Here is a 25,439-nt window from a genome sequence, read left to right on the forward strand (position 1 = left end):
TAAATATCAAATATGCGTTCAGAAAGTCGGCGCCGCATAGTTGACTACTCAACCGCTTATGATGCTAATTTTACCATTTGTAATGCCATTGTATTTCCGCTCCTTTATTCTCCTCTGAAATGTTATCGAAGCAGACACATAACTCGTTAAAATTATATTTTTCCTACTAGTAAACCTATCGGAAAAAATATTAAATCTTCGCTGATAAACAAATTCCAGTGACTCGTAATTATCACGGCGCGTCAAGTCCAACGATAGTGGTACATTCCCATCGGACATGTTTCGAGGGGATTTTCGCGAAATACAGCTAGCGAATCTGCAAAATTATTTGATGCTACCGTGAAATGGTTGCATTAGGAACTTTTATTCGAGTTTCCGTGAATTCAAACGATTATGATCGGTGAATAATCGAAACACGATGAAATATCGCTGGGAACTAGATCAATGGACGAAAGGTATTGCGATTTATCGACGATGCTGAAGATCTATCGGCCATGATTTCGAATTCTGGTTCAGTCATTATGTGGTGATGCGTGAATTTTCTCCTATTATTAATCTTTTTCCGCCGTAATGAGCGGCCGAGATTTTCCCCCGTATATTTTTTTCCCTCTTTAGTAAATTTAGCGCGGACAACGCTAACGATCGTGTCTACTTTGCGGAGAAATCATACAGAAAATTCTTCAATTTGTCAATCGACAGTGAACAGGATCAATCGGTCTTTTTAAGCAGCTTCCATGAACGTGCTCGTTTTTTTTTTTATTCCAATAAAACGGGTTTCGGACAAAGCGTGTTCAATGATAGATATTCTTTTATTTTTTTTTTTTTTTTTTTTTTTTTTTTTTTTTTTTTTTTTTTTTTTTTTTTTTTTTTTTTTTTTTTTTTTTTTTTTTTTTTTTTTTTTTTAGTTTATGTTTTTTTCATTTTTTTTTTTTTATTCATTCATTCACCACAGACCATTCCATTTTCTATAACGATCAGAAACGTAAAACTATCCATTCCGCAATCATGATTTCCACGTTTTTATAAAATTAATAACATTTTTCAAATCCGATTAATCAATCATCTAGAAAGATCAAGGATCGAAATGGCTTACAATTAGCAGGGAATTGCGAATGTCCCACGACGAGTATTAGCTCGACGATATGGTTATCATCGCGTAATGGATCAGATGAAGTCGATAACGCAATTTCATTGACCAACGAAACACGAGGAATCATCGCGCGCGAACAAGGGCAAGAATATGGCGCACTACAGGCCGGTGTTACTTGGCAAAGTAAATAACGTCGAAGCTCATTAATAACGTGGATCTATCGAAATGTCATTATATGCGTCGCGAACCGTTTCGGTTTACTCTCTCGTGGCCGGTATTAACACGCGATCGCGAGCACCGTCAGAGGCTTGTCCACTCGTTCGAGTTCGCTGGAACGCTGTAACATTGCACGCTCATTATTCCGTGCGTTTGATTAATTGCACCGTTAATTCATTCACGGCGATGCGCCATAACGGACGGAGGGTAAAGCGAGAGGCCGGACGCGATCATTATCCAGGTACCAATCGTACCGTCGAATATTTAGAAGTGAAATTGTGGACCTGTTCGATCTGTTTTTCGTGCTCGATATATTAAGAATTTCGCTTGTACGTTAACGCGCAAGATAAATGTCATAACGTTTGGAAAAATTGAACAAAATAACATATTAATCGAAGCTTGTACAGTAATATTAGTGGTATCCAAGAAGGCGAATCGTTATGACCGCGATCATTGGAGAAATAAAGTTCCTATAGTTGAAACGCCAACCTCTACGAATTGCAGAGTACGTTGTAACGAATACGAGAATTCCATGACTCTGGTCCCATGGCGATTTCCACTCGTGTTGATCGTTCCGTTGGCGGTTTTTCGACGGCGGATATACGCGGTTGGTTAGGAATGGGGTGCAATGTTCGAGCGTGACAAGTAGTCCGGCAAATTACAGTCGCGCTGATGAAATTACACGGAACGCCAAAGTGTGTCTACGTTGGTAGCTTGTAGTTTACGGGGAAGACCGGCTCCGTAATCTCGCACAGAGGAGCTGGCAAATTCATGTGGCACGTAGAATAGAAAATTGCGAAATAGCATTCGTTGTATCGTTTTTTAGACGAAGAGGAAATTCTATGAAATATTTATCAAATACGCTTAGAAACCTTGAACGTCAATTTCAAGAACCAAAGCCTTTAACCATAGTGTATGAAGCAGGAAGAGAACGAAGGAGGGAATCAAAGGGGGAAATGGTTAGAGCGCATTCGGGTGAGCAATCGGGCGTTGGAGAGGATGGGCTGACAATTTCGAACGGGCGAGTGTGTACCGGTGTCCCGGTTGTTTGTATTAGTAGCTGTGGCGTTGCCTAGAGCGTCGTTTTCCGAAATTACGAGCCGATACCGTTACAATCGGTTGAGCGATGCACCTACCGCGTCACGTCAATCGCTATATATTTTCTGCTAATCGATCGCCGCCACTTCCGACGAAATAGATCACGCGTCTAGGCGCCGGCTACGTACTGGAAATAACGCCAATGAATTCGTCGCGATTTTCGATAAGCCGGATTTTAACAAGCTTTCGAGCTTTCCCCACTTGTCATCCCTGTTGATCGAGTATCGCTCAGTTAATCGACCGGTCTGCCCCGAGTCAACGGCAACCACTTGCTGTTCGACTTGCATAATTAACGCATTCACGAAGATCGGCTAATTTAGATCCGGATCAAGTCGAGGGTACGATAGAGATCGCCCTCGTGATCATCGTACGTACGTAATTCGTACCATTGAACCTCCTTGTACCTGTCTAAGAGGGAAAAAAGCTATTTTTAAACTAAATCATAGGATTTGCGTTTACGCGGTTAAAATTTATTACCAACTATTATAAATGATTAAAGCTATATCTTTGCCAGTTTGCACATTGCCCGTATTCGAATTATTAATTTGCGAATTAAGACTCTAAGTAAGTATGAAATTACACGAACAATTTTTTACACAACGAGAATAGCCAAGAGAGACGATTCGCGCGATGAATTTTTGTATGTCGCAGCAAAATTTTATAATGACCCCAAGGTTTGAGGTAATTAATAGTCACGGTGAACAACGTGGGTGGACCGTTTTGTTTTTCGTTTAATTAGCTTCATTTATTAAGCGAAACGCGTTGCTTGTACAGTGCAAAGCCGCCTTAATTTGTCAACTGCTTGGAACGTTCAATTATGACAATATTACACACGTGAAGATGTATTATTTCCAGTCCAAATTATCGAGTTTTACTGCAGCCCAGCTGTAAAATAATATGAAACATGATAACTTCTCATTTGAAATCGCATAAGCAAATTTCGACAAAGACAAAATTTTATTCAAATGATAAATTCGAATAAAGTACTGCGCTACATACAGTGACGGACAGAAGATAGTTTACAAAATAAGAAGTATAAAAAAGCAGTATAATACTACAAAATGGATTTATATTTAACACGAGCAATTAATGAATATAATATATATTACAGGATAAACAGCTGTTACCAATTCGATGCAAAACTTTTTGGTACAAGCATACTCCCTTCGATTCATAGTGCATCAATTTTAAACTATATTTCTCATTTTTCATATTCGTGGTTAATAAAGAAACGTACGTTAGTGAGGAAATTCTCGTGTCGATGTAAATCTCTCAGCGCTTCAACATCGAACAACATCCCTTTCTATTTAGAAAACCACACCCTGATGACCAAGTCCCATGTAACATCGATTTCAAGTAAGGGGAATTCGTGGTCCAGCCGCGAAGAAATTCCAACGTCGAGGAGAGTCGCGACGCATGGCGTCGGGCATAGGATTCGGGTTGGCACGAAGCTGGCAAGAATTTCTGCAGGAAAGCGGTAACATCAGTATTCGCCGAAAGTCGTGGTCACCTCGTAGCGTTTACGACTGTGGGAGCTTTTTCCGGCGCACGCGGTGGAAAAGCTTTTAAGCTCCGCTTTAGAAAGGACAGTCCGGTTATCGTACTGCTGCTTGGTCACTGGCGTACGCGTAAATATATCTATCCCGACACAGGGCAATACCTTCCGCCGCCGTAATATCGGATAACTTGGATGCGCGCGCGAGTTGCTCGCTTCATGCATTTAAACGGGCAATCTAAAAACGTTATTGCGCTTAATAATACCGCTCATTATTAGGTTTGCCCGCATCGTTGCCATTTCACTGACATTCCAGCGGACGTAAGGGGTTAGAACGTGCTGGGGTTCAGCCTCGATCAACGATTACCGTGTCTGTTCGGTCCTCGCTATGGTTCCGATTGTGCTACAAACTTAATTAAAAGGAAAGCTAACGACCGTCGCTGAGAAAATTGCTAGGAAATGACGTTATCTAATAACATACTTCTCTAGCCGATGTAAATTTGATACCGTTTTTAAGTAATCGGGCATGATAGCCTTACAAAATTCAAGTCGTCAACTATGAAAATTGATGAAGGATTGGATTAAAAGCTTTTGTCTCGTAACTTGTCTATAGCCCGTTCCCTTCTCAAGTATTCGGTACGGAGAAGTTCTAGGATCAACAAGTAGCTTTAGATAATCTTTTGTAATCCAGAAGATGCAATTAAATTGAATTAGAAATTGCACCTATGTTCCTCAACGTGACGACAAATTGGCCGTGGCGAGATTGGGACGAATTGGATAAAAAGACAAAAGTGTTATATCGAAATTTAAATCAATTGACACGTGGTAAGTCTTTTTACAATTAGTAGTATTATCAGTTTACATTTCGTAACACTTATCGAAAAGATATTTCATCGGGTCTTTTTCTTTACAATACGTTGTGAATTTGTACGCATTTAATTGGTTATGGAGAAACCGAAGTAAAAGCTGGAATTCTACCGCGTATTTTCTCAGTACGCAAAGAGAACTCGGTATAATAAAATTTCCGTTAGAACAAAAATGTTGTTCAACAGCTCGGACTACTTCCTAGACCGAGGAACCAGGATATTCGGAAAAATTTCGTCGAACATGTACCATGCTCCTCTAAATATTTAAAGTTCCAAAGGTATATAAATCCAACGGTTGAAGTGTGCGTACATTCGCACAAATTTTTCACAACTATGTTACAATAGCCTTTTATTTCTCTCAGGCTGGGAAACGCGCGGTGCAAAAAACGGACAGTGAGCGAAACTTCTTTCCGTGAAATCGTTTACTTCCATGTACGTGAAATTCGTTGAAATCCATTAAGGAAAGCAATATTTAGTTTATAAGTGATATGTAGTTTGTAGTATTAAATTTATTGTTTATCGATGTAGTCGGAGCCACATTGTAAATAAAATTAATGCCTGTTCTGGAGCTGATAAATGCGGCGAATGGAAGGAAAAGCTCGCCAAATGTCAAAGTGAATCACGCGTACCCAAGGACGATGGTGAGAATCCTTGAAGACCGGTCGATGGATATTGAAAATATTTCATCGGAAACGCCATCCGACGATAGGACGAAAATAAATTTTCGAATTCTCTCAGAGTAGTTCGACGTTTAGGTCAAAGGATAAGGAACGTTTGAAATCGACAAATAAATGGTATAAAAAGGTCTTCATCATCGGGCGGCAGGCTATTCCTAGCCTCCATTCCTTCGCATTGTTCCGGAATATCGATAGAAAAACGAGCAATGGACCGTCAACTTCTTTCGTGCGTCGCTTCATTATGCATGCAATTCTCATTATTCGTCGAATAAACGTTAATCGTCCGCATCGTTAGGGAAACGTCAGTGTCTTTTTGCATCTGTGGCGCTCGCGCGTCTAGGTTCGTTTCTCTCTCTGTCTCTCTCCCTCTCTGTCCCTTTCTTATTTCCTCTTCCTCTGTCCCCCCCCCTCTCTCTCTCTCTCAGATCCGCGAAAAAAGAAAGCGGCGGCCTTGTTTGCTTGTTACTTTTCGCCTGTGACGTTGACGTCGAGACGCTTGAAAACAATAACTCTCCAACCTGGAAATGCAGGATTGCACCGAAACGAGGAGACGAAAGGGATGAAGCACCGCGCACGGATCACCTCCACTTTGTCGCAGTTTTTCAAAGTGGAGACGTCGCCAGGTGTGACAGGGGCGAAGGGAGAGTTGAAACTGACGTTTCGAGCATTATTGCCTAGCATCCTGTCATCTTCGCACCTTTAGCTTTCTATAATAGCTGTAGCAACCGTACCAGAAAGAAGCGCGCGATATTTCGAGGATAAATCCTAACGCTTGGACTTTAAACTTTCCAGGATAATCCGAAAACCACCCCTAAGAAACCTTTGAACTTCGAACTTTCGGATCCTCTGCTTAAGCTCCACTCTTCCGAGATTCCGGTATGTTGTTTTCTCCTTTCTTGGTTTTCCGTCTTAAAAGAGGGACTCCAAAGTAAATGTTTAGATGCTGACGGATCCTCTCGTCTGCCTGGTGAGTTTATCACCAGGAAACTGATAAACGGATCTGTTTATGGACAGCCGAGCGACGCTGGAGGAGCGGCGCGTCGCTTTATCTAGCCGAGACGCTGCGCGAAATACATCGGGATACGTATACCATGGATTGAATAGCGTCGGCCAGGATAATGGAAGGCTTTGCCGGACCATGTATCTACACCGCAACGTTCGTATCGAACATTCGGATCTCTCACGGTTCTGTTTTCTTGCCGTTCGGTTCGAAGATAAGAAAGAAAGGAGAGGAAAGTGCTAGACGGTTGCGTCAATTCTCCGCTTCCTTCTTTTTCGACTTTGCTGAGATCTTCAATGTGAATCGATTTACAACAGTGGTCTTTACGTCTAACCCAGAAGCCGTAGAATTTGCTAAACACTAACGGAGATAGTCAGTTATTTGCACTTTGCCTCTTCTTTGTATTTAATCATCGTGATATCGAATATCCCTTCTAAATTTCCACAATTTTCAATACGAGCTCCTGTCAATCGAATTTCTTCGGACGTATACGAAATCACGGCCGATTTCATCTCCTTTCGCGCCAAAGCGATGAAAAGCGCTGAAACTCTCTAGTCGCATCCCATCTCGCGCAATATATTTTCACGATGAAGCGAATACGTGGGTCAACCAGGGCATATCTACTCGAAACGGGCAAACGTCTGTTTCTGGCGTGGCAAGGCACAGGCTCCCATGGAATCGGTAGTTACTTGAAGGTGCATACGGATCTGTATAAAAGATGCGCAGCATCCGGTCGACTCGTATGCGAAGTCGAATAACGACGGATTTCCAGAGGCTCCAAAGTGAATGGTCGAGGAACCTTCAAAGGAGTCATAATTCTTTGAGATGAAAATGCGGACGACGAATGTAATACGACGGTTGCGTTCGTACAGAGCCGTCTGTAGCATCCCTCTCTACGGTGCAGTAGAAGGGTACAGTGGAAGAAGAAGAAGAAGAAGAAGAAAAAAAAAGGATCGCATCTTGGAGAGAATTCTTTTTGCCTCTGACGTTGCTCGCCTTCTGGACCGTGGAGAACGTAACCTTATTACGCGTCCGGACCGTCTTTTGCAATTGAAACACAGTTCGCTTGTGTTTCACAATGCGTCCACGATGCTCAAGTAGCGTCTGAAGACATTTGTTTCCCCGACCAGAGGTTGACACAATGGGTAGCATACTCGTCTGCGGCCGAGAATGTCCCCGGATCGAATCCCCTGTTGGGGCTTTTTGAATCTGTTTTTCGTATGAGAATGTAAATTTACCTTGGTACAAACTTCCGCGCCCATAGTGTACGAATTAGATGAAAGAATGAGTGGGAGAAGTAGAGAAAATATTTTTAGTAGGGTATAGGTAGAATCACAGGGGACAAATTCTTTTCCTCCTCGAAAGGGGAGGATAAAAAATTCAATAACGCAATAATGTAGTTAACACCCACTATGCTTCAAGTAGTATGATCATTTGATGGAACAACGCCATGCTCCGATGTAGAAATGGGACTACAGCAGAGTGTGTATACTGGCATCTAACTTTGCTCGACATTACCACCCTTAAAACTCAGAAGTACCGCGGCACGGTGGAACTTTGTAGTCCCATAACCATAATATTACTCAAGCACACACTACTATGATACAGTTATAGCGTCGAGCCGTTTCATGCTCGATTAACGTTCCCCTGTTACGTCCGTGAACTTGCTTAGGTAACAAGCAACGAACCGCGAGAGTTTCTCCACACAGGGGTGACTGATACGGGGGTTGGGAACGCAGGTCCCGTTGTGTTACCCCATTTTGCAGCAATTGTTCGACCATATTCTTCGTTCTTCTGGATTTTCACGGCACGGTTGGCCGTAAAAAACGGACGACATGAGTTTGCACTTTGTCTACTTCGAACGACCCAATGATCGGGGAAAGCTCGCGAAAGTAGCTGTTGCTTGGCAAAACGTGACAACTATAAATTCATATCGAAACAGAATGTTCGAAACGCGTACACTTAACCAATTCTCCTTCTCCGAATCGATCTCTTCGTGAAAGAGATAAGAGGGACGAACGAAGAAACTTTGAAGGATCGACAACAACAAAAAATTGAAGAGTATTTTAATTAAAAAGCTTAATGTATCGCAGAGATAATTGTAAAAAATACTGTATCGGTCTATACGGTCTATATAGTACTAGTAGATACGTTTGCAATTTATTTGTACTACTTAAACACCGCGCCAGTAGTACGAGTCAATAATGTACACCGCACACAGCTTTAAACGATTTTGTACGGCAGTTTCCAGCCACCGCAAAACCTCGGAATCGTTTTACATCGAAACGGCAAGGATGCAAAAAAGGACGAGATCTCGGAAAAACGACAATGTTGTTTTTCGAGTCGTTCCCACGAGCTAACGTTAATCCGTGTTTTACAATTACCGTTCGGCGCATCGCTGGCGCATCTGGGTACCGCCGATCTAATTAGTTAATTAGCTCGTTTGTATTTTTCAATACACGCCGAACGGATACACGCATAGCGAGGAGACCAATAAAACGCGCGCGTGAAAATAACCCAGCCTCATCATGTACCCTGTCTTCCCTTGGGCGTAAAGTTAATCCATTAACTGAACAAGCCTCTATAACGAGGTCTTTTGACCTGTCAAAATCGCCCGTTTTCCATGCAAATGAGCACCGCGCCTGCCCAGGATACCTTTAAGTATAAATTTGTAACGGTAAAAGGTATTTGCGTCCACTTGCATATTAAATTTTTTCGTTATTTTTTTCTCGCTACCCTTTGCGATCTCCTCTTGCAAGAAATTTACGAAACGCCAGTATAAATGGTTACAACAATGCTTCAACATTATCGTTTAATACTCAACCTCCTTTTTGTAGATCATTGTCGAAGCTACTCGAGAGAAAAGAAAAGGTTTCATACTCGAAGAAACATATCTATCGCGAATGCCATGTCGTTTTATCGCGATTCAAATGGAATTTATTTCGTAGTGTGGTATGCAGAAAACAACTCTCAAGGGTTTTCTGCAAATCCCATCCTCCTATTGTGGAAACTCTGTATTGTATCCTTGACGTCGTCCTTACGAATAAGTAGATTAATTTCCGCGATCGTTTTCAACTAGAAATTCGCGAAATACTTTTTTAAGACGTTCCCCTATACAGCAGCATTTTCTTTGTTAGACTTCAATAAGCTGTACCAGTCGAAAGTTACATCAGTCGTTTCAGAACCAAATGGTTTCCAATTATTTACCAGACTTGCTATAACTATCGGTGCCCTGTAAAGTTCACTCTACAGTCATTCCTCCGATTCAAAGAATCGATATCTACCCTCGAAGAAATTCTTGCTACTTGCAGGTGTAATCGGGGGTAGCAATATCGTTCACGCTTTCCAACCACCGTTGTCAGACGAAGGGCGCGAGCTCGCATTATTCATCCTACAAATCAATTTGATGATATTGATAGAAGGATGTCTGTCGAATCCTACGAAAATACGATGCGTACCGACATCTAGTCGAGGGCGTAGCAACCCCCGTCGAGGAAAGTTTCGCGATCTGACCACGAGGTGGCGAAGCGTGCTCCTTTGCCACCCCCTCCAGATATTGTTTCGGTCTGTCAAAAGCCACCCTCGAATCGTTTCTGTCTGCACGAAACGGCGATGTTGGTAGATGTCGTCGACCTCGAACCAGACACGAGATCCGTTGCGTTTCGAGGCCGTCGGCAATTACAGGGCTGGATTAAAGCGGGGCGGCACCCGTAAATTCAACGGAGCTGTAACTCGTCGCCTGGCGGCGGCCATAAAAAGAAATCGGCCGTACGGGGGTTGAGTTACGAGGGCATCGACGCCCGAACGCTATACGGGACGGCCATAAATATTTATCCGACGCCGGTCAGGAACGACGGGGCCGCGGGACCGATAAAAATGATTACGTCGCGGTAAAAACCACCCCCGAACCAGTTCGCTGATATCGTAAAGGGGTTCGCTCGTAAATCGAACGTTGATTTGTTTTATGTATAAACGCCGTAGACTTGTTCCAGTTAGTGGTATTAGACCTGTAAATTATTCCGATGACGCGCAATGATCGTTGATTACGGTGGAACTCAACGATGGTCAGTGACGGTACGCTGCCATTCGATAAGAAGTACGTTCACAGATTCTAATTTCATGGCACCTCTGCCACGGTTGTTTCAAAGTCCCTTGCTGCTATTGTATAGAGTGTTACAAAAGTTGCTTACTTTAGCTCGAAACAAAGAACCCTCAGTATCGTAAAAAGATCTAGGAAATATTCGTGTTTCAGTGAAAGTCAGTAAAGCTGATCGAGCAACGCCTAGTTCTCCGGTACGTGGTATTTTCGTTGCGCCGTTCGATATCAGAAAAGTTGGATCAGTCGACACTGTCGTCGCAAATATTGTAACATTATCGTTGACTGGCCAAGTTTAATAATAATATGTTCGGTGCACACAGTACAGGTTGCATTATATCGTCGCAGCGTAAAGTGCACCACATGATATCTTTTTACTCGCCGCACCATCGACCCCGTTGCTCCTTTTATTAGGACATAGATTCGCGTCAATTGATTTATAGCGACCGGTTCGATTTCCAAGCGCGCACATCCACCGACCAAAGATGAACATATCCCCAGGCGTGGTCCGTTATACGTCAATTTCATGTACAGCCCAACGATTCACCTTTTAATTTTTATGGAAATTTCCTAACCACAGTTTCATTCGTGAGTAGAATTCACCCTGCCTGGCCGATGGCTCGTTCATTTTCTACGATTCTTTGCACGTGCATTGAAGCTTTAAGAATAGCGGTCATTTAGTTCACGAAGATTCGTTTGCACATTCTCGCGTCTGTAATTTTGCTAGATGGACGATGCGGTATCGATCGTAAATGGGACGCTCCGATATCGTCGTACACGGACCTTCTTTTAACGCCATTGTACATGTATATCCGAAGGCAAAGACGACAAAAAAATAGGTCGATACGATCTTATGGAAGTAGCCATACGGGGCATTTATTATTGCACGAGTGGTTTTCGTACGATCGCGTCGACCTATTTTCCGTCGTCTTTTTACTCCTGTGAGATGGCCTCGGTGAAAGTGCGCGGTCCGCTGAATCAATGGATTCTTTGCGGAAGTAACGCGCACTAGCGCCGCGATAATTTCGATATTCCTATTGTTCGTGCTCTCTCTCTCTCCTCTCTTCTGCTCGTTTGCTCGACGATTCTGCGCCGTAAACGAGGGTGGTATATGCGTGTTCACCGAAAACGAAGTTGACCGAAAGAATCTCACGGAGGATTGAATGCCCGAATTTTTTCGACTCATAACGTGCTCGTTCACGAGGATTCTTTTGCGACACAATAACCAGCAGGGTCGGTGCTTACAACCAGGCAAAAACGATGGCCTCTGAAATTTTATTCAATTGGACTACGGTACACCGAACACGCCGCGAACCAGAATGCAACAAAAACGCGATGGTTTTTGTATTACACGGGTTGACTCTGAGATAACAATGGGATGGTATATTTTTTTAATACCACTCACGTAAGACTAGGTCTTGCGTATTAATTATTTCTAACGAGGGTGAACAAACGAGATACGAAAGTAATAAATTAAATCCCTGTAATACGGGAATAATTATTCTACTCTTCCGTCCATTATTATTTCGTCGGAAAGATATATCACCGAAGGCAGCAATTTTCCAAGTTCGTTTCCTTGAATACCGAGCTGCTGCAACTCGTATAACAATACAAATAATTATGACGTGACCCGTAAAGTTAATCGTGGGGGAAAAATCTCGTATAAACGCGTCGTTTCAGCCCTCGGGGCAGGTTGAGCGGATTCAATTTGCGGCCTCGAAGAACGCGATACGTTGTTGACAGTCCATAAACGCGTTAACAGCTCGTCAGCTCGTTGCTGATCATGCCCATCCGTTTTCTTGCTCCATCAGTTTCTTGCCCGTTTGCTCGCCATATTTTTCCCGCTACTGTCGGGAGTTTCGGTTAGCTGCCAGGGAAGATATACAGCGGTATACGCATTAGCGTAACAAATTCGGTCACCGTCGCGAATATTGAACAAAGGATTACCAATATCTGCTTCCGAGGATAGTACCTAATAAAGCACAATTTTCTCCTACCTGCTTTGTAAACGAACTTAAAGAAAGATTGGACACGTGCGCAACCACCGCCATCGTTTCTTCTCCCCGTAAGGAAAAAAAAGAGTGACACGGAAGTTCCGTGTCTTCCGACGGAAATTACGGAAGCAGCGATTTCTGCCCGCTTTCGAAAGAACGTTTATCTGTGGAAAGCGGATGAGGTTAGAGCGGATACGGTAAGAGTTGCTGTTGATGCGGGTTTACAGAGGAAACTTACCTTCGCTCGCCGGTCGTACTATAATTGTTCGCCGAGCGATGTGTTGGTAAAGCGAACAGGGGACGAAAGTAAAGTATATTTACTTTCAAAGACAATTAATCTTCGGGTTTCAAGGAGACGCGTATGATTTAATTCCGGCTGGATTGGAGCGGTGTTCAAATGTCAGCGCGAAGTTGGTCGCGCGACGGAAACTGAAATCGTGTAAAACAGATTCCCCGATAAATCTCGACCGCTCGTAAAGGTGGGTTGGGGAGGGCGGTCGAGCCAGTGTTCGTTCTGGTCTAATTTGTGGATCGTTCGCTAAAAGGAAACTACGTCGTCTACAGGATGGGGGAGAAGAATTTATAGATACCCTAATACCGAAAACTCAGAGTGAATAGTTCACGAACAGGCTCGACCAGGGGGTGAGGTGTGATAAATTTTGGAACTGACCCGACTCACGCGTGTACCATCGTCAGGCAAACTCCGCTGATAATTTTTCGAGCGATGTAAATCAAGGAAACTCCCGCATGAAAAAACATGCAATCGATAGGGACACGCCCTTGTAACAATCGTGATAAATCGTAATCAATAAGCGACACGGATCATCTTGTTCGTCGTTTATTCCACGCGATTGTAGTTCTTTCTTCTTCCCGTTAAATTTCGTTGTTCTTTTTTCCTCGATACCCGAGAGAAATTATTGCAACGTTGAGAAAAATTTCCTGAATTATTCGATCGATTTCTTCGAATACGCGGAACGTGGATAAAAAATTATCAATCTGCGCTTCATTCGGTTCCCAAATGAACTAATTTATGATATGAATTTATGATACGATCCGCTTGGTTATTCAATCGTACATGCATCTTTGGTCAACGCATAAAAATTTATTTCTGCATTAATCCGTCATTCGCGTACAGCATTGGCTTTATACAATATCGATGGATCAATTAACGTTGCGCTTTTGTATATTCCGCTTACGGACGATATCGTTTTTCCATCGTAATTACCAGCTAAATGCATTATTATGCTTGGCCAGAAAGTATTTCCAAATGTATTTTGCATTATAATGTCGCTTGATTTATTTGACGCCTTTATGAAACATTGTAAAATAAGTACGGTAACTAAAAGAGCACAGCAAACGTTCATCTTCCTCCGCCGACATTAATACCCTACACGCTTTTGTCTTCAGGTCAGAAGACTCTGCGGAAGTATCCCGTGATGGTGTTCATTCACGGAGAAAGCTTTGAATGGAATAGCGGCAACCTCTACGACGGTACTATATTGGCATCTTATGGTAACATCGTCTTTGTCACTATCAACTTTCGCCTAGGCATTCTAGGTAAGTTATGCGGACTTAATGCTTAGAGTTAGACTAACCTATATACCTATGTAATTCACTACCTTTTTACGAATTCAGTTCTTCGAAAATACAACACGTACAAGTAAGTAAGTAAGTAAGTTCCGTGTAAGTTACGTTAGATGAATCATATTTCCGCGGTGCGGTCTTTCTGTAGTACGATTATACTACTTACTCGTTGCAAGTAGTACGAGTCAAGTATTCACGTGTTGCTGTGTTTTCACGATGGATTCGTCTGAAAGGCAGATGAGATCAGAAGATACTGGGCGGAAATAGGAGGCCTGGGTCACATCAAATCGAATTCGATCGTTCTGGATATGAAACGTCTGAGAGAACTATGCGAGGAAGTTCCGCGACATCGCATCGTCTCGATACGAATTTATGAAATCTTGCCGAGCGCCGCCAGCGGCAGCGTTGCATGAAATCAGGAATTCTGCTTCATTAACGTTCGTGCTTCGCTACGCCGGCGGCTTTTTGATCTTCGACCAATTCCTTTCTGTTTCTACCTTCTTCCCGTACGGCTGTCTATCGATCCGTCATCGCACACCGGGACAACCGCCATCGTCTGCTGATATCTTTTGCAATCCGTCCGCTCGTATAAACAACGCAAAGCTGACTCGCTCTTCGAACCGAAGGTACTCGAACTTTTTATACTCCATGCGAATTTTTATATCGCTTTTTATGTTCGAAAAATTACGATATACGAAAATCGCTACTAACGATTCAATCGTTTAATGCGTAACTTCTGATAGTTAAAAATCTGTTATTGTACAAATGATTCAAATATGTTGCTCGACGAAAATCTATCTGTTTTCGATAAAAATAAGGAATTCGTTGCACGGAAGCAAAAAGTCGCGAAGGTAAAACGAATGGCGGGTATAAAAGTTTCGAGATCATTTTCAAGGGAGAAAAAACAATTTTTCTTTTAGAAAAGAGCGAGACAAAAGCGGCCCTTTTGCCCCCGAAACTTCCATCGATCGCGGCCGTTTTTCCCGTGGTCTGCTCTATTTTTTCCAACCCCTTCCGGCTTTACCGGCTGCAGCTGGGTATTCGCAACGAGGAGCTTCCGCCTATCCTTTGCCCTAAAATGATAACGCAACTTCCGCGCGCGCATTGCAAATGGATGGACGTCGGTGGCGCGAGCTGCGCCGCCACATCCGACAAGTGGGATGAGAGTTAAAGCGTGGAAGGGGCAAAGGAAAGGGAAAAAAAAAGGTAGAAGGAAGGAAAAAACGAAGAAGCAGCCGCGAAACCATAATCATAAATTAGGTTAAAGTGCTGGGAAGGCGCTTAGTTAACTTCACCCTCTTCCCGTCGGTCCGTAGTCGGCTACAGTTGGCTCGCGAGAGGTCCGGATAACTTCAGCCTTTTGCAAAACAACGGGGGAAAAATATGGATAACGAGCAGGCTCGCGTGAACAAAAAGAAAGAGCACGTTGTGCCAACCAGTTTTACGTCCCGAGTTGATGTCTTGGTGCAGGCTGTAGGCCTTGTAGAGTAAAAGCTGGCTTTTCTCTTTTCTCGCCTGCATAAAAATTATTCGCCGTGTAAAAGAAACGTACGTAAAATCTTTTTTTCTTGTTGGAATTACAAGATTGATTACGGCGAATCGTTCGAAATTAAAGATCGATGAGCTACGATTGGCGCGAAACATTTTCTGTCTTAAAGAATATACGGAAGGATCATAAAATTCAGTAAGCCCGATATTTGGGAAAGTGATTGTATGTTATTCGTTTGATCGTGAACATTTGGTTGCAGGTTTCTTGAGACCCGGGATCAGGGACGATACGACGAGCAATTTCGGGCTGCTGGATCAAATAGCGGCGCTACTTTGGCTGCGAGAGAACATCGCTGATTTTGGTGGCGATCCGAACAGCATTACGCTCGTCGGCCACGGTACTGGCGCCATTTTTGCTAACCTACTCCTTATCAGCCCGGTGGCTAATAAGAAAGGTAACGGTTACTGCGGTGTCGCGTGTTTGCAACTTTTGCGATGCCTGAATATTAAGAGAATACTTTCGCGGAAAGAACACGTAACCTCCATTTTCGTGAAATCGATAAGACCGTCGTGCACAGGCTTCGATTTTAGAAATGCAAACTTTAAGTATCGCTTTTAGGAGCCGATCGAAGAAACCAAGTTCGTGACAAACCTAAGAAAAAGATGTAATTTCTTATGAAATTGGCCAGACCATTTTGAAAACATAATTTCTTACAAGGATACGACACGTTCAACAAAATCAAACGCTCGTTCGACTAAAACTCGACGTTTTGACGCTCGTGAATCTTATACGTGAAACAAAGTTTTATGGTCAAACGTTTCGATCTCTTCTTTTGGCTATCGTTAAAAATTGCTATGGAATCGTGATTCTGGAAGTTTGTACTTTGCTCGAAGGCTCGTGTCTTTCTTTTTAAAGTCGCCGATGGAAAGAATAACCCTTGTAAACAAGAAATGGCGGGAGAAAATGGAGACTGCGATCATTTTTCAACGGCAATATAAGCCGGCGGGAATAGTGCCGTGATGTTCGATCGATAATTATACTATAGAATGAAAAACTTAACATTTCACGCGTACAAGTAGCTACTGGCTTGATCTCAAGAGGGTTGGATCATTAATCGTCTTTCCATCTTTCGCAGGTCTCTTCAAACGGGCTATATTGATGTCCGGATCAGCGTTAAGCGCTGATGCTATCGGAAAAGCACCCCTACAAATCACCAAACAGGTAGATTCATTAATCTTGATGATACGCAAAATGAATGCCGATGTATCAACAATTTTCTGCTCGTAATTTCTTTCTATCAAGATGCGATGTATTTATTTGCATATTTATGTAACCGTTACCAACAACACGTTATACCTCTTGAACCTAATTCGTACGACTTATACATGCGTGATCGCTGTTCAAACGTTTCTGTTATCTTATCACGAGAAATTTGTATCTTAGTTTAGCCGAAAGGCTATTCGGCGTGAAACTTTAGCTGTCGAACGTTAGGTGTGAAAAGTGAAAGTATGACAGTACTGTGTGCACGGACCTACATTTGACTCGTGGCGAAAGGAACGTTCGAATTCGTACCTGACATCTTGTCGACAGAAGATCGATATCGTGTTCCCTGCTAGGGGCAAACGAGTCGTGTTCCATACATGTACGATCGCCCCGTTTCTACTCGAAAATAGAAGGATGGAAGGTGGCGGTTGCGATTGGAACTAACAAAGAAAGAAATATCGCTTTTCATCATCGCGACGTGCAGCTACGATTCTAGCAGACAGAGGGAACGTTCGTTGCGAGTCGTTGAGAGATGGCTCGAATGATTTTTCAGGTGGCGCACGCCCTCAATTGTCCCACTACGACCGACAATGACCTGGCGTTGTGTTTACGTAGCCAAGACGTAAGCACATTGTTGAACGTGAAAATCCACAAGCCGAATTACGTTCCAGCATTCGCGCCGCTGATCGACAACGTGGTTATCCCGGACAAGCCTTTGAATTTGATGAAAAATTCTGAACTATTTGGCAGGTAGGATATTCCAAAGAATGCAGAAATCAATTTGCTACTTGTTCGTAGAAAATACACGTCTTTTTTATACAATTTCCACGAAGAAGAACCGTTTGAAGATGAAATCTGTCAAACAGGTTTGACCTGATGTATGGCGTGACGGAATCAGAGAAGTTTCACATTCTGTCACCGATAGCGTTGTTGCACGGAATGGTGGATGTGCAGAGAGATGAAGTTTTACGAGAATATGCCAAGGTAATTGTCGAATCGTCAATCTGTTTTTTTTTTTTCAATTTCCTCGTTTGTCAAGTAGAATTCGATCGCGATTTGAAATCGATCGCGATTTATTGGCAATGAAATTGGCACACGCGTACGTCGACGGGCGGAATTTCGGGTAGGAATATTTGTATACAGGCCGATATTGAATCCGGCGAGATTCAGCCGACGCGCGAATAACAAAGTGACGCGATATTTCTTGGTCGGCAGGCGACGCACGAACTGGAAGCGGAACTAATTCTGTCGAAGATTCTGGAACAATACGGCGATTTCTCGGCCGGCTTTACGAACGACTACACGCTGAAGAATCGGGATCTCGTTCTGGATGCTCTATCCGACAGCGGTACCGTCGCGCCATTAATAATGACCGCGAATTTACATTCGAGGGCAAATCCAAAGAGCTACATGTACATCTTCTCGCATCCGAAAGCGATGCAGGAATACTCCGGCGTAAGTACGTCCTTGGGAATACTTTCAGAGTTAGCATACCGCGAATATACGCTCATGTCGCTTAAAAATGACGAACGCCTCTAAATCTCTTCGTTGAATTCGCTTCGTTCGAGTTCTACGTTTCTTTGCCTCGGATACACGTGGCCTGAGTGAATCCTCCGTGACTGACGATCAGACCGTTTTCATAAAGTCGAATAAAACTTCGTGCAATCGCAATTTGATAAAAGATTCACGCCTCGGGCCGGGAAAGCGCGCGATAATGGCGCATCCGTGTGTCTAGCTTGACAAATTCAGCCAGATCAAGAATCAAGAAGCTGGCAGAAATATTAAGGAGGTGCATAAATCCGCCGAGGCTGTTCTTCTCGTGAAAACTGCAGCACGTACGATTAGACGGTGTACTTTGCATTTTATTCATTTTCTCGCAGCATGCGCGTGGCGCAGCGGATTCCTTGGCGGAAACAGGCAGCGTGACCTACTGACTGTTCGTTGGTTGGTCGTGCGCAAACGGGGAGAAAAATCCCGGCTACGAGACCCATTTGGACGCCGTCCAACTATTTTTATCGGCGCTGCGTGTCGGCCTGTTACGCTCTGTCCGAGAGTACAGTGACCGACCAGTGTCGTTAAACCGAATGTAACAACGTTTCTGCTTTTCAGCTACAGCTTACAGGCTTGGCTCCCTTCCGTTGGATGCGGGATTTACGAACGATAGACCCCAGACTGCGAGACGTTCTCCACAGGAAATTCATCGCGTCGTCGTTCTTGCCATCGCGCTAGCGAAACCGGCGATAAATCAATCGATTCGCCAAACGTATCTCGATTAATCGTAAAAAATGTAAAAAAATTATAATTTCTCCCAGAAACATACTTTGACCTTTGTCCATCGAATAATCGGGCACGTGCAATTTGTTCGGAAATCGACGTTCTTACGTTCTACGAAAAGGAAGACTCACTGCCCTCGATGTCTGGAATCTGCAATATATATACTCGACGATCATTGACCGCGATCGTCCAGAAAGAACGGGCTTATCGAAGAGTATCGATCAACCGGAATATAGAATAACAATGGGGTCGATGGAGTTAAAGCACAACGCAGAGGAGCGGAAGTTAATAACAATGGCTGCGGTTTCGTAGAGAGGCCCCCTCTTGACCGTTCTTCTGGACCGCGAAATTTTGGCGAAACTTTGTTGCCGGCCGGCAAAGTATATCGAACCAAGCGCTCTTGTATGTTCGCAGCAACAACGTCAGTGTACCGTGCACGGCGAGGAGCTGCCCTATGTTCTGGGCGTGCCTCTCGATGGGAGCAAATACGACCAGCGTCGCCGATACAATATCGGCGAAACTCTCTTCTCCGAAGCAATGATGAACTGGTGGTGCAGCTTCGCCTACGTGGGGTAAGTTGCTTCTAGGTTGCGCGCTGTTGCGTGTACGTTGTATAACAAAATGCGAATTATTGCCTTTAGGCTCGGTATCATTGAAACAGTTTTCTCTCTTATTCTCTGATCTCTATGCGTTGTCTTCTTTACAGCGAACGTACATTACTGCCGCATGTATCAAAAAAAAAAAAAAATCTTTCGATCGTTCTACTCTTTGCTGCGAAAGATGGTCCACCGCCTCGCCATTTTCACTTGGCACAGTTTTCATAGAGATTTTTCCTACTATCGAGTAAACTTAAATGGCATAAGATTCCCATCGGGAATTATGCTTCTCAGCAATCGCCGAAACGACCGTTTCACGGCACGAGAAACGAGCATCAGGGAGATTTAACATGGTCGTGGTTAAATCTATTTGGAAAAATAATTACAAGTCTCACGAGCGAGAGTAATATCGGGAAATGGTTAAACATAAATATTCAGTAACGCGTATAATTGAAAATCATGTTTGAAAGCGCGTCAGTCTATTTTCCATTGGTCGGTTGATAATGAATTTCCAGAGCTGGATGAACCCCTTGCAGTTCTATCCCGTAGCCGTGCATCGCGCCGTGATATTCCGATTATTTGTATAAAATTCCGTGAGATTTACCGTAAAGCCAGTCAAAGTGAAGTCGAGGGGCGAGGGAGTGGAGGAATGCCATAGATAAATAAAATGCGATGCTTCCGTGTCCGCTCTCGAATTTATTATTTAATAATGGAATCGAGCACGACGGGGGCTTCGCTAATTTCAACCGATGACAGCATAAACAGCTTGCGTCGAGCAATGACCGTCCACGAATTTCCATTTTCACTGTTTTCAACGGTTTGCCAAAAATCCGAGAGGTATGTTACCTATTCGAAGCTGGATTTTTCGGAACGTGGTAATTGAAAAATAATATAATTTTCACGATAGAAATTAAATCTGGGACAACGTTAAAAGTAAATTTCCAAAATTTCCATCCTTTTGAGAATGGTCGTTGGAATCGTGGAACGAAGAATCATAAAATGTTCCGTTCATCTTTTCGGTAGAGTTGCTCCGAGATAGAGGGTTCAATCCGTAGATCGTAAATCACGATGACTAAAACGTGCACCGGTTAAATGGGGCGCGATAATTAAAACGTAGGTTAAATGGAGTAGTTGCGAGCCTCGTTCGATCGTTTCTGTTATTTACTATGCGTACGTGTTGTTCTGTAACTCATCGCGAAGCCTGCGTGTGAAAAAGGAGCGGCATACTCTTCCCCGTTCAGCGCGTTTAGCTAGGACCGGAATATTAGGACTGTAGAATGTGCATATTCAATGATGGGCAAAGTATCGTGGAAATTGGGGGGCTTTAAGCAGTGACGGATGATCGATCTTTCCGTTTTATTGATCGTTCGCGGTATAATTTTGAGAGAGCTGTTTCTAATCTCAGAAAACTTCAAAGAGAATGCAGATCACTGCGTTTGGAAGATAGATGTACCTAGGTGCGATCGATCCCACGAAAGTTCCAAATTCGGAGAATCTGTTTCCAATTGTGCAATTTGTTAGAAATTGTATACTTGGTGCGTTCGAAAGAAGCGTCTTTTTGTCGGACATAGCCGAACAGAACGAATTCAGACAGAACGATCGCACGAGAGTAACTAAAAATCGTTATACAGCGGAAATTGAAGGTCGGACTGAAATAATGCAACAACGATCCTGTTCCTTTCGATAAAATTGGCTGCCTGTAATTTGACCCTCGTTATTCTGACACCGGTTATTGCTGAATTAACGATCCGATACGTCGGCCATTTTAATTTTCTCCATACAAGTAAATTACCTATATATACAAATTACAAGCACATTTCATTTCGAGCAGAGAAGGTACGGGGCGTTTTACCACGGGCTGGGCCAATCGACTCGACTGTTTTATCTTCGAAAGCGCGAAATTTCTCTCGTATTTCATCGCACGCGTCAGGAGATAATTTTCGGAAACGAACTCTACCGGCAATATCGTCTGCGAGTCATCCTTTTTGTTCGTCTCGTCGATCCTATCGGTGTTCTCGTATCGACGATCCTATATGTAGATATCATATTGTACGATTGTTCGACTTCCTTGGGAACAACAAACGATCGACCGAATCGATAATACGCTTTCTGCAACTGGTTGATCTATTCGGTTTCAGGATCATCGTTTCATACACATACGGAAGAGATAGTTCATTTCGATCAGCGAGATTCGTTTCTGTCAAAACTTCCCGCATTCCTTTATCCTCGATTTCCTGCTGCCAACCGGAGACTTTTTTGCCGGGACAGAAATGCATATGCATCGCGACACGGCGGTGAATCAGGAGGAACTGGGTCGATCCAATTAAGCGAAACAAAGTTGTTTAATGCACGCGGTGGCGGTGGCGGTGGCGGTGGCAGTGTCGGCGGCGACGGCCGAAGTAGACGCCACGTGTGTTCCACACGGCTTGTGACAGCGGCTGATCGATATTGCGCGTGACACGGTGTCACGCCTCCTTGGAAGAATATACCTGCGATGGTTGCACCCATGCGTACAATATATAAACGAAGGGCGTGGTGCATCTTTACCTTATGCTATAGCTAATAAAGAGAAAAGAATTCTAGAGAAACGATCCTTGACAAAGTCTGACAATTTCGCTCCGAGACAGGGACGATCGATGCAGTTTGAATTTCGTTCCTGATCAGTGAGTTAGTTCACATTTGAGAAAATATTTCCCCAGCTGTCAATGACGTTTCGTTTAGATCGTCAGTTTCGATCAGGTTGAATTTTATGCTCGCGTAGAAATCGTAGAAGAAAGGAACGTTCGACTGTGAACGGTAAAATTACGCTCATAGTCGTTTCGGGACAGGGATCATGGTGTTCTCTGGCCGGAGAATGGCTTCCTCTCTCTCCCTCCATCTCTCTCTCTCTCTCTTTCCCTTTGAGATACTCGTTCCAGGCAGAAGTTCCTTCGAACGCGCGAGTATCGCGTAACAGAAACGGAGTAGAGTTACCGTGTATCAAAATTTCGATATTGGACTGCTTTTCCGATATCCGAGCGTGGATATACGATATCATTTCGCGCGCGTCGGAGCAGCAGGGCCTGGAAATGCTACCTGGAACGATTCTTGCCGGAACTTTATTGAAAACATCGCGAAATCGCAATTTTGGTTTTCATTCTGGAATTCGATTCCGATTGAGCCGCGAGAACGACCGACGAGCTTGTAATCTCGTTGATAAAAGTGCTTTACAACAGGGCGGAGGGGGACCTTCGTACGCTTCCATATTTTATTCTACGCTCTGTTTCTTGAAAACATAGCAAGCTTCGAGGCAGTACTGTGCTTTGTTGTTTAGGGGAAACAGAAAAACCGTGTGGAAAAGGGTGTGTTTTTACGTTCAAAACTGTCAGAGTCGATGTAAACAAACAATTGAGAAATGTAATCAAATCACTCAGAGTATATAAACGAACGATTTAAGAAATGTAAATAAACGGTCAAAAAACATACGAAAAGCAAACGAACGATTTATCGTTGCGAATCGGAGAATCTTGTTTTTATACAAATTAAAGAATCTTGTTTTCCTTTTGCTTCAAGACTTTTCCAATTGATTACTGTTCGCAAATTAGGAACCCAAACATCGCAAAGCGATATCCTTACTTGACGGATGGACCGAAGGAATGGCGCCAATACGATATCGATTGGCCCGAGTACGAACCACAAAATCAGACCTACCTTAATCTTAGTAAGTCCACAAGGCTGTCTTGTTGATGAATCACGCTGATGGTTGTTACGACGAATACACGAAGTGTAAATTAACATAGCGATTCCACCGAGTACGGGTAGGCACTACCGGTCTGCAGAGATGCAATTCTGGAACGAAGACGTACCCTACCTGCTTCGTCCTCCTGGCAAAGGCACACCTTTGCCGATTCGACCTAAAGGGCCAAGACCGCAGTTTCTCGACATCGCGGATGGGATCGGAAAGTATGCAAATGCAAGTACGGAATATGACAGCTATGGTTCCAGGTTTGTAACGAGGATTTGGATTAAGAAGGAATAATTTCAATTTCAAGTTTGATCCGTACGAGGTAGATATCTGATGAATGCTCTTTTAGGAATAATAAATTCACAACCGTGAAGATTTTCGTGTACGCAACACATCGTTTAATTATCAAGCGTGTTAACGACTGACAATCGTAAAAATTTCTACCGGTAACACGCGTGTTTATATCCGGCGTTTTTCTCGTTAAAAATTCAACGCGAATGTCAATTGAAAAATTAGACATATTCATTTTCGTGCCGCATTATACAAAGCGGTATCTCGGGACTGTTTTTCAACCGTGTGCTAAACATTAATGAAACGTCACTTGCACGCCATCGCGCCTGCTTTCTTGCTTGTTTCGGGCCGCTTAAATTGTCTGTATTATACCGGTTGAATAGAATTCATTCAAACTTGCGTACAATGAGGCGAAACATTCGTTTATTCAAAGTTTTAATTTCACTTCGAACTAGAAGGCATAATTCATTAACATCCTGAAAGCAAGCAACCTATCAGAAGACCCGCACTTTCGACAAACAAACGAGCGCTATGATTGAATTCCTCCGAACAAGTAACCGCTTAAATTCTAACACCTTATCGAATTACTCGCAATCCTGTCTATGAATATCTGTACAAGGCCGTACAAATCTGAGAAACTACCTAACTAACTCCGATCTAAACTCGCGTATACTCATGAAACCATACAACTTTACCCTCTCCGGTGATGAAAGCTTCCGTGCAGACACCCGCAGTTCCCAAAACTTTCGCACTTGCACACGTCCCTGATACAGCGATAAAAATTAACGTTTCCTTTTTTCGTGATTTATCTCGGAAACAAAGCAAATAAGCCTTTTATCCGTTAGATTTAAGGCAGACGATCGCTACGAACCATCGACGACTGCGGACACTACAACTTCCTCGCAATCGGACGAAGAAGCGATTCCACAGCCAAGCATGCCAAAAAGTTCCTCCATAATCACTATGCTGGTCGGTTTTGGACTGGTGTTCTTGTTAATCAATTTCACGGCGTTCGTCTACTTGTATTGCAAGAAACACGACGCGAAAGCTAAAGGGACTGGAGTGAAAAGACGCGTTAGTCAGAGAGAGGATTCGAAACGAGCGAAATCGGACAAGTTCGAGAACCACTATGGAGAGCTTGGTTACAAGAGCGACAGTAAGCCGGATCTGAACGACGTGATAAAGAACGACAAGGCGTACGACAACAACTCGAACTTTGGTAGACGCTCGAAATTGTCTAGACAGAACTCTGGATCCACTATTGATACTCACGTCAAGGTTAGGGAATGGATACAACAGGAGATCGTGCACAGGTAGGTGGTTTCGACCAGCGAATCAATTAGGAACAGCTTCTTTGGACAGTTTGACAATGGTGTCGATTCGAGTAAGAGTGTTCTTAGGAATTCGTCGAACAGTCGGTGATCCGATCAACGATTTCGCTTAAAGACTTTGCTGCTTTGAGACGCGAGCTGATTCATCGAAATCACTGCTACGGTCACCACTGTTTTCGATCTTCGATTCCTCGTCGTGGAAATTTGCTTAGCCAACTGTTTTACTAGTCTCGGAAAAATCGATCGGACGCGAAAGTTTCGAAAAATTGTTTCATTGAAAAATTTCTTTCCTTCGTGCACGGCCCGTGATTCATAAAATCTCCCTTAAGGAAGCATCGATTTTTCTATTTATCGA

General features: G+C 43.3%; 2 protein-coding genes across 9 annotated transcripts in view; one reads left to right on the top strand and one right to left on the bottom strand.

Annotated features, from left to right (window-relative positions):
- Positions 1-25,439, top strand: part of LOC122570966 — a 55,689-nt gene that overhangs the window by 27,090 nt on the left and 3,160 nt on the right. For 6 of the 8 annotated variants that reach the window (XM_043734036.1, XM_043734037.1, XM_043734035.1 and 3 more), the window contains 10 exons: positions 13,940-14,089; positions 15,865-16,059; positions 16,741-16,826; positions 17,422-17,618; positions 17,735-17,852; positions 18,084-18,323; positions 19,557-19,714; positions 23,323-23,438; positions 23,518-23,722; positions 24,599-25,066. In XM_043734036.1, the coding sequence (XP_043589971.1) occupies positions 13,940-14,089; positions 15,865-16,059; positions 16,741-16,826; positions 17,422-17,618; positions 17,735-17,852; positions 18,084-18,323; positions 19,557-19,714; positions 23,323-23,438; positions 23,518-23,722; positions 24,599-25,066 (1,933 nt within the window). Of the gene's footprint in view, positions 1-13,939; positions 14,090-14,296; positions 14,743-15,864; positions 16,060-16,740; positions 16,827-17,421; positions 17,619-17,734; positions 17,853-18,083; positions 18,324-19,556; positions 19,715-23,322; positions 23,439-23,517; positions 23,723-24,598; positions 25,067-25,439 lie in introns of those variants that run through there. The other 2 variants (XM_043734042.1, XM_043734043.1) reach the window with 2 other exon arrangements.
- Positions 1-25,439, bottom strand: part of LOC122570975 — a 307,523-nt gene that overhangs the window by 2,806 nt on the left and 279,278 nt on the right. The gene's annotated exons all lie outside the window — the stretch shown is intronic.

The sequence above is a fragment of the Bombus pyrosoma genome, linkage group LG9 (genome assembly GCF_014825855.1).
Source record: "Bombus pyrosoma isolate SC7728 linkage group LG9, ASM1482585v1, whole genome shotgun sequence".
Lineage (NCBI taxonomy): Eukaryota > Metazoa > Arthropoda > Insecta > Hymenoptera > Apidae > Bombus > Bombus pyrosoma.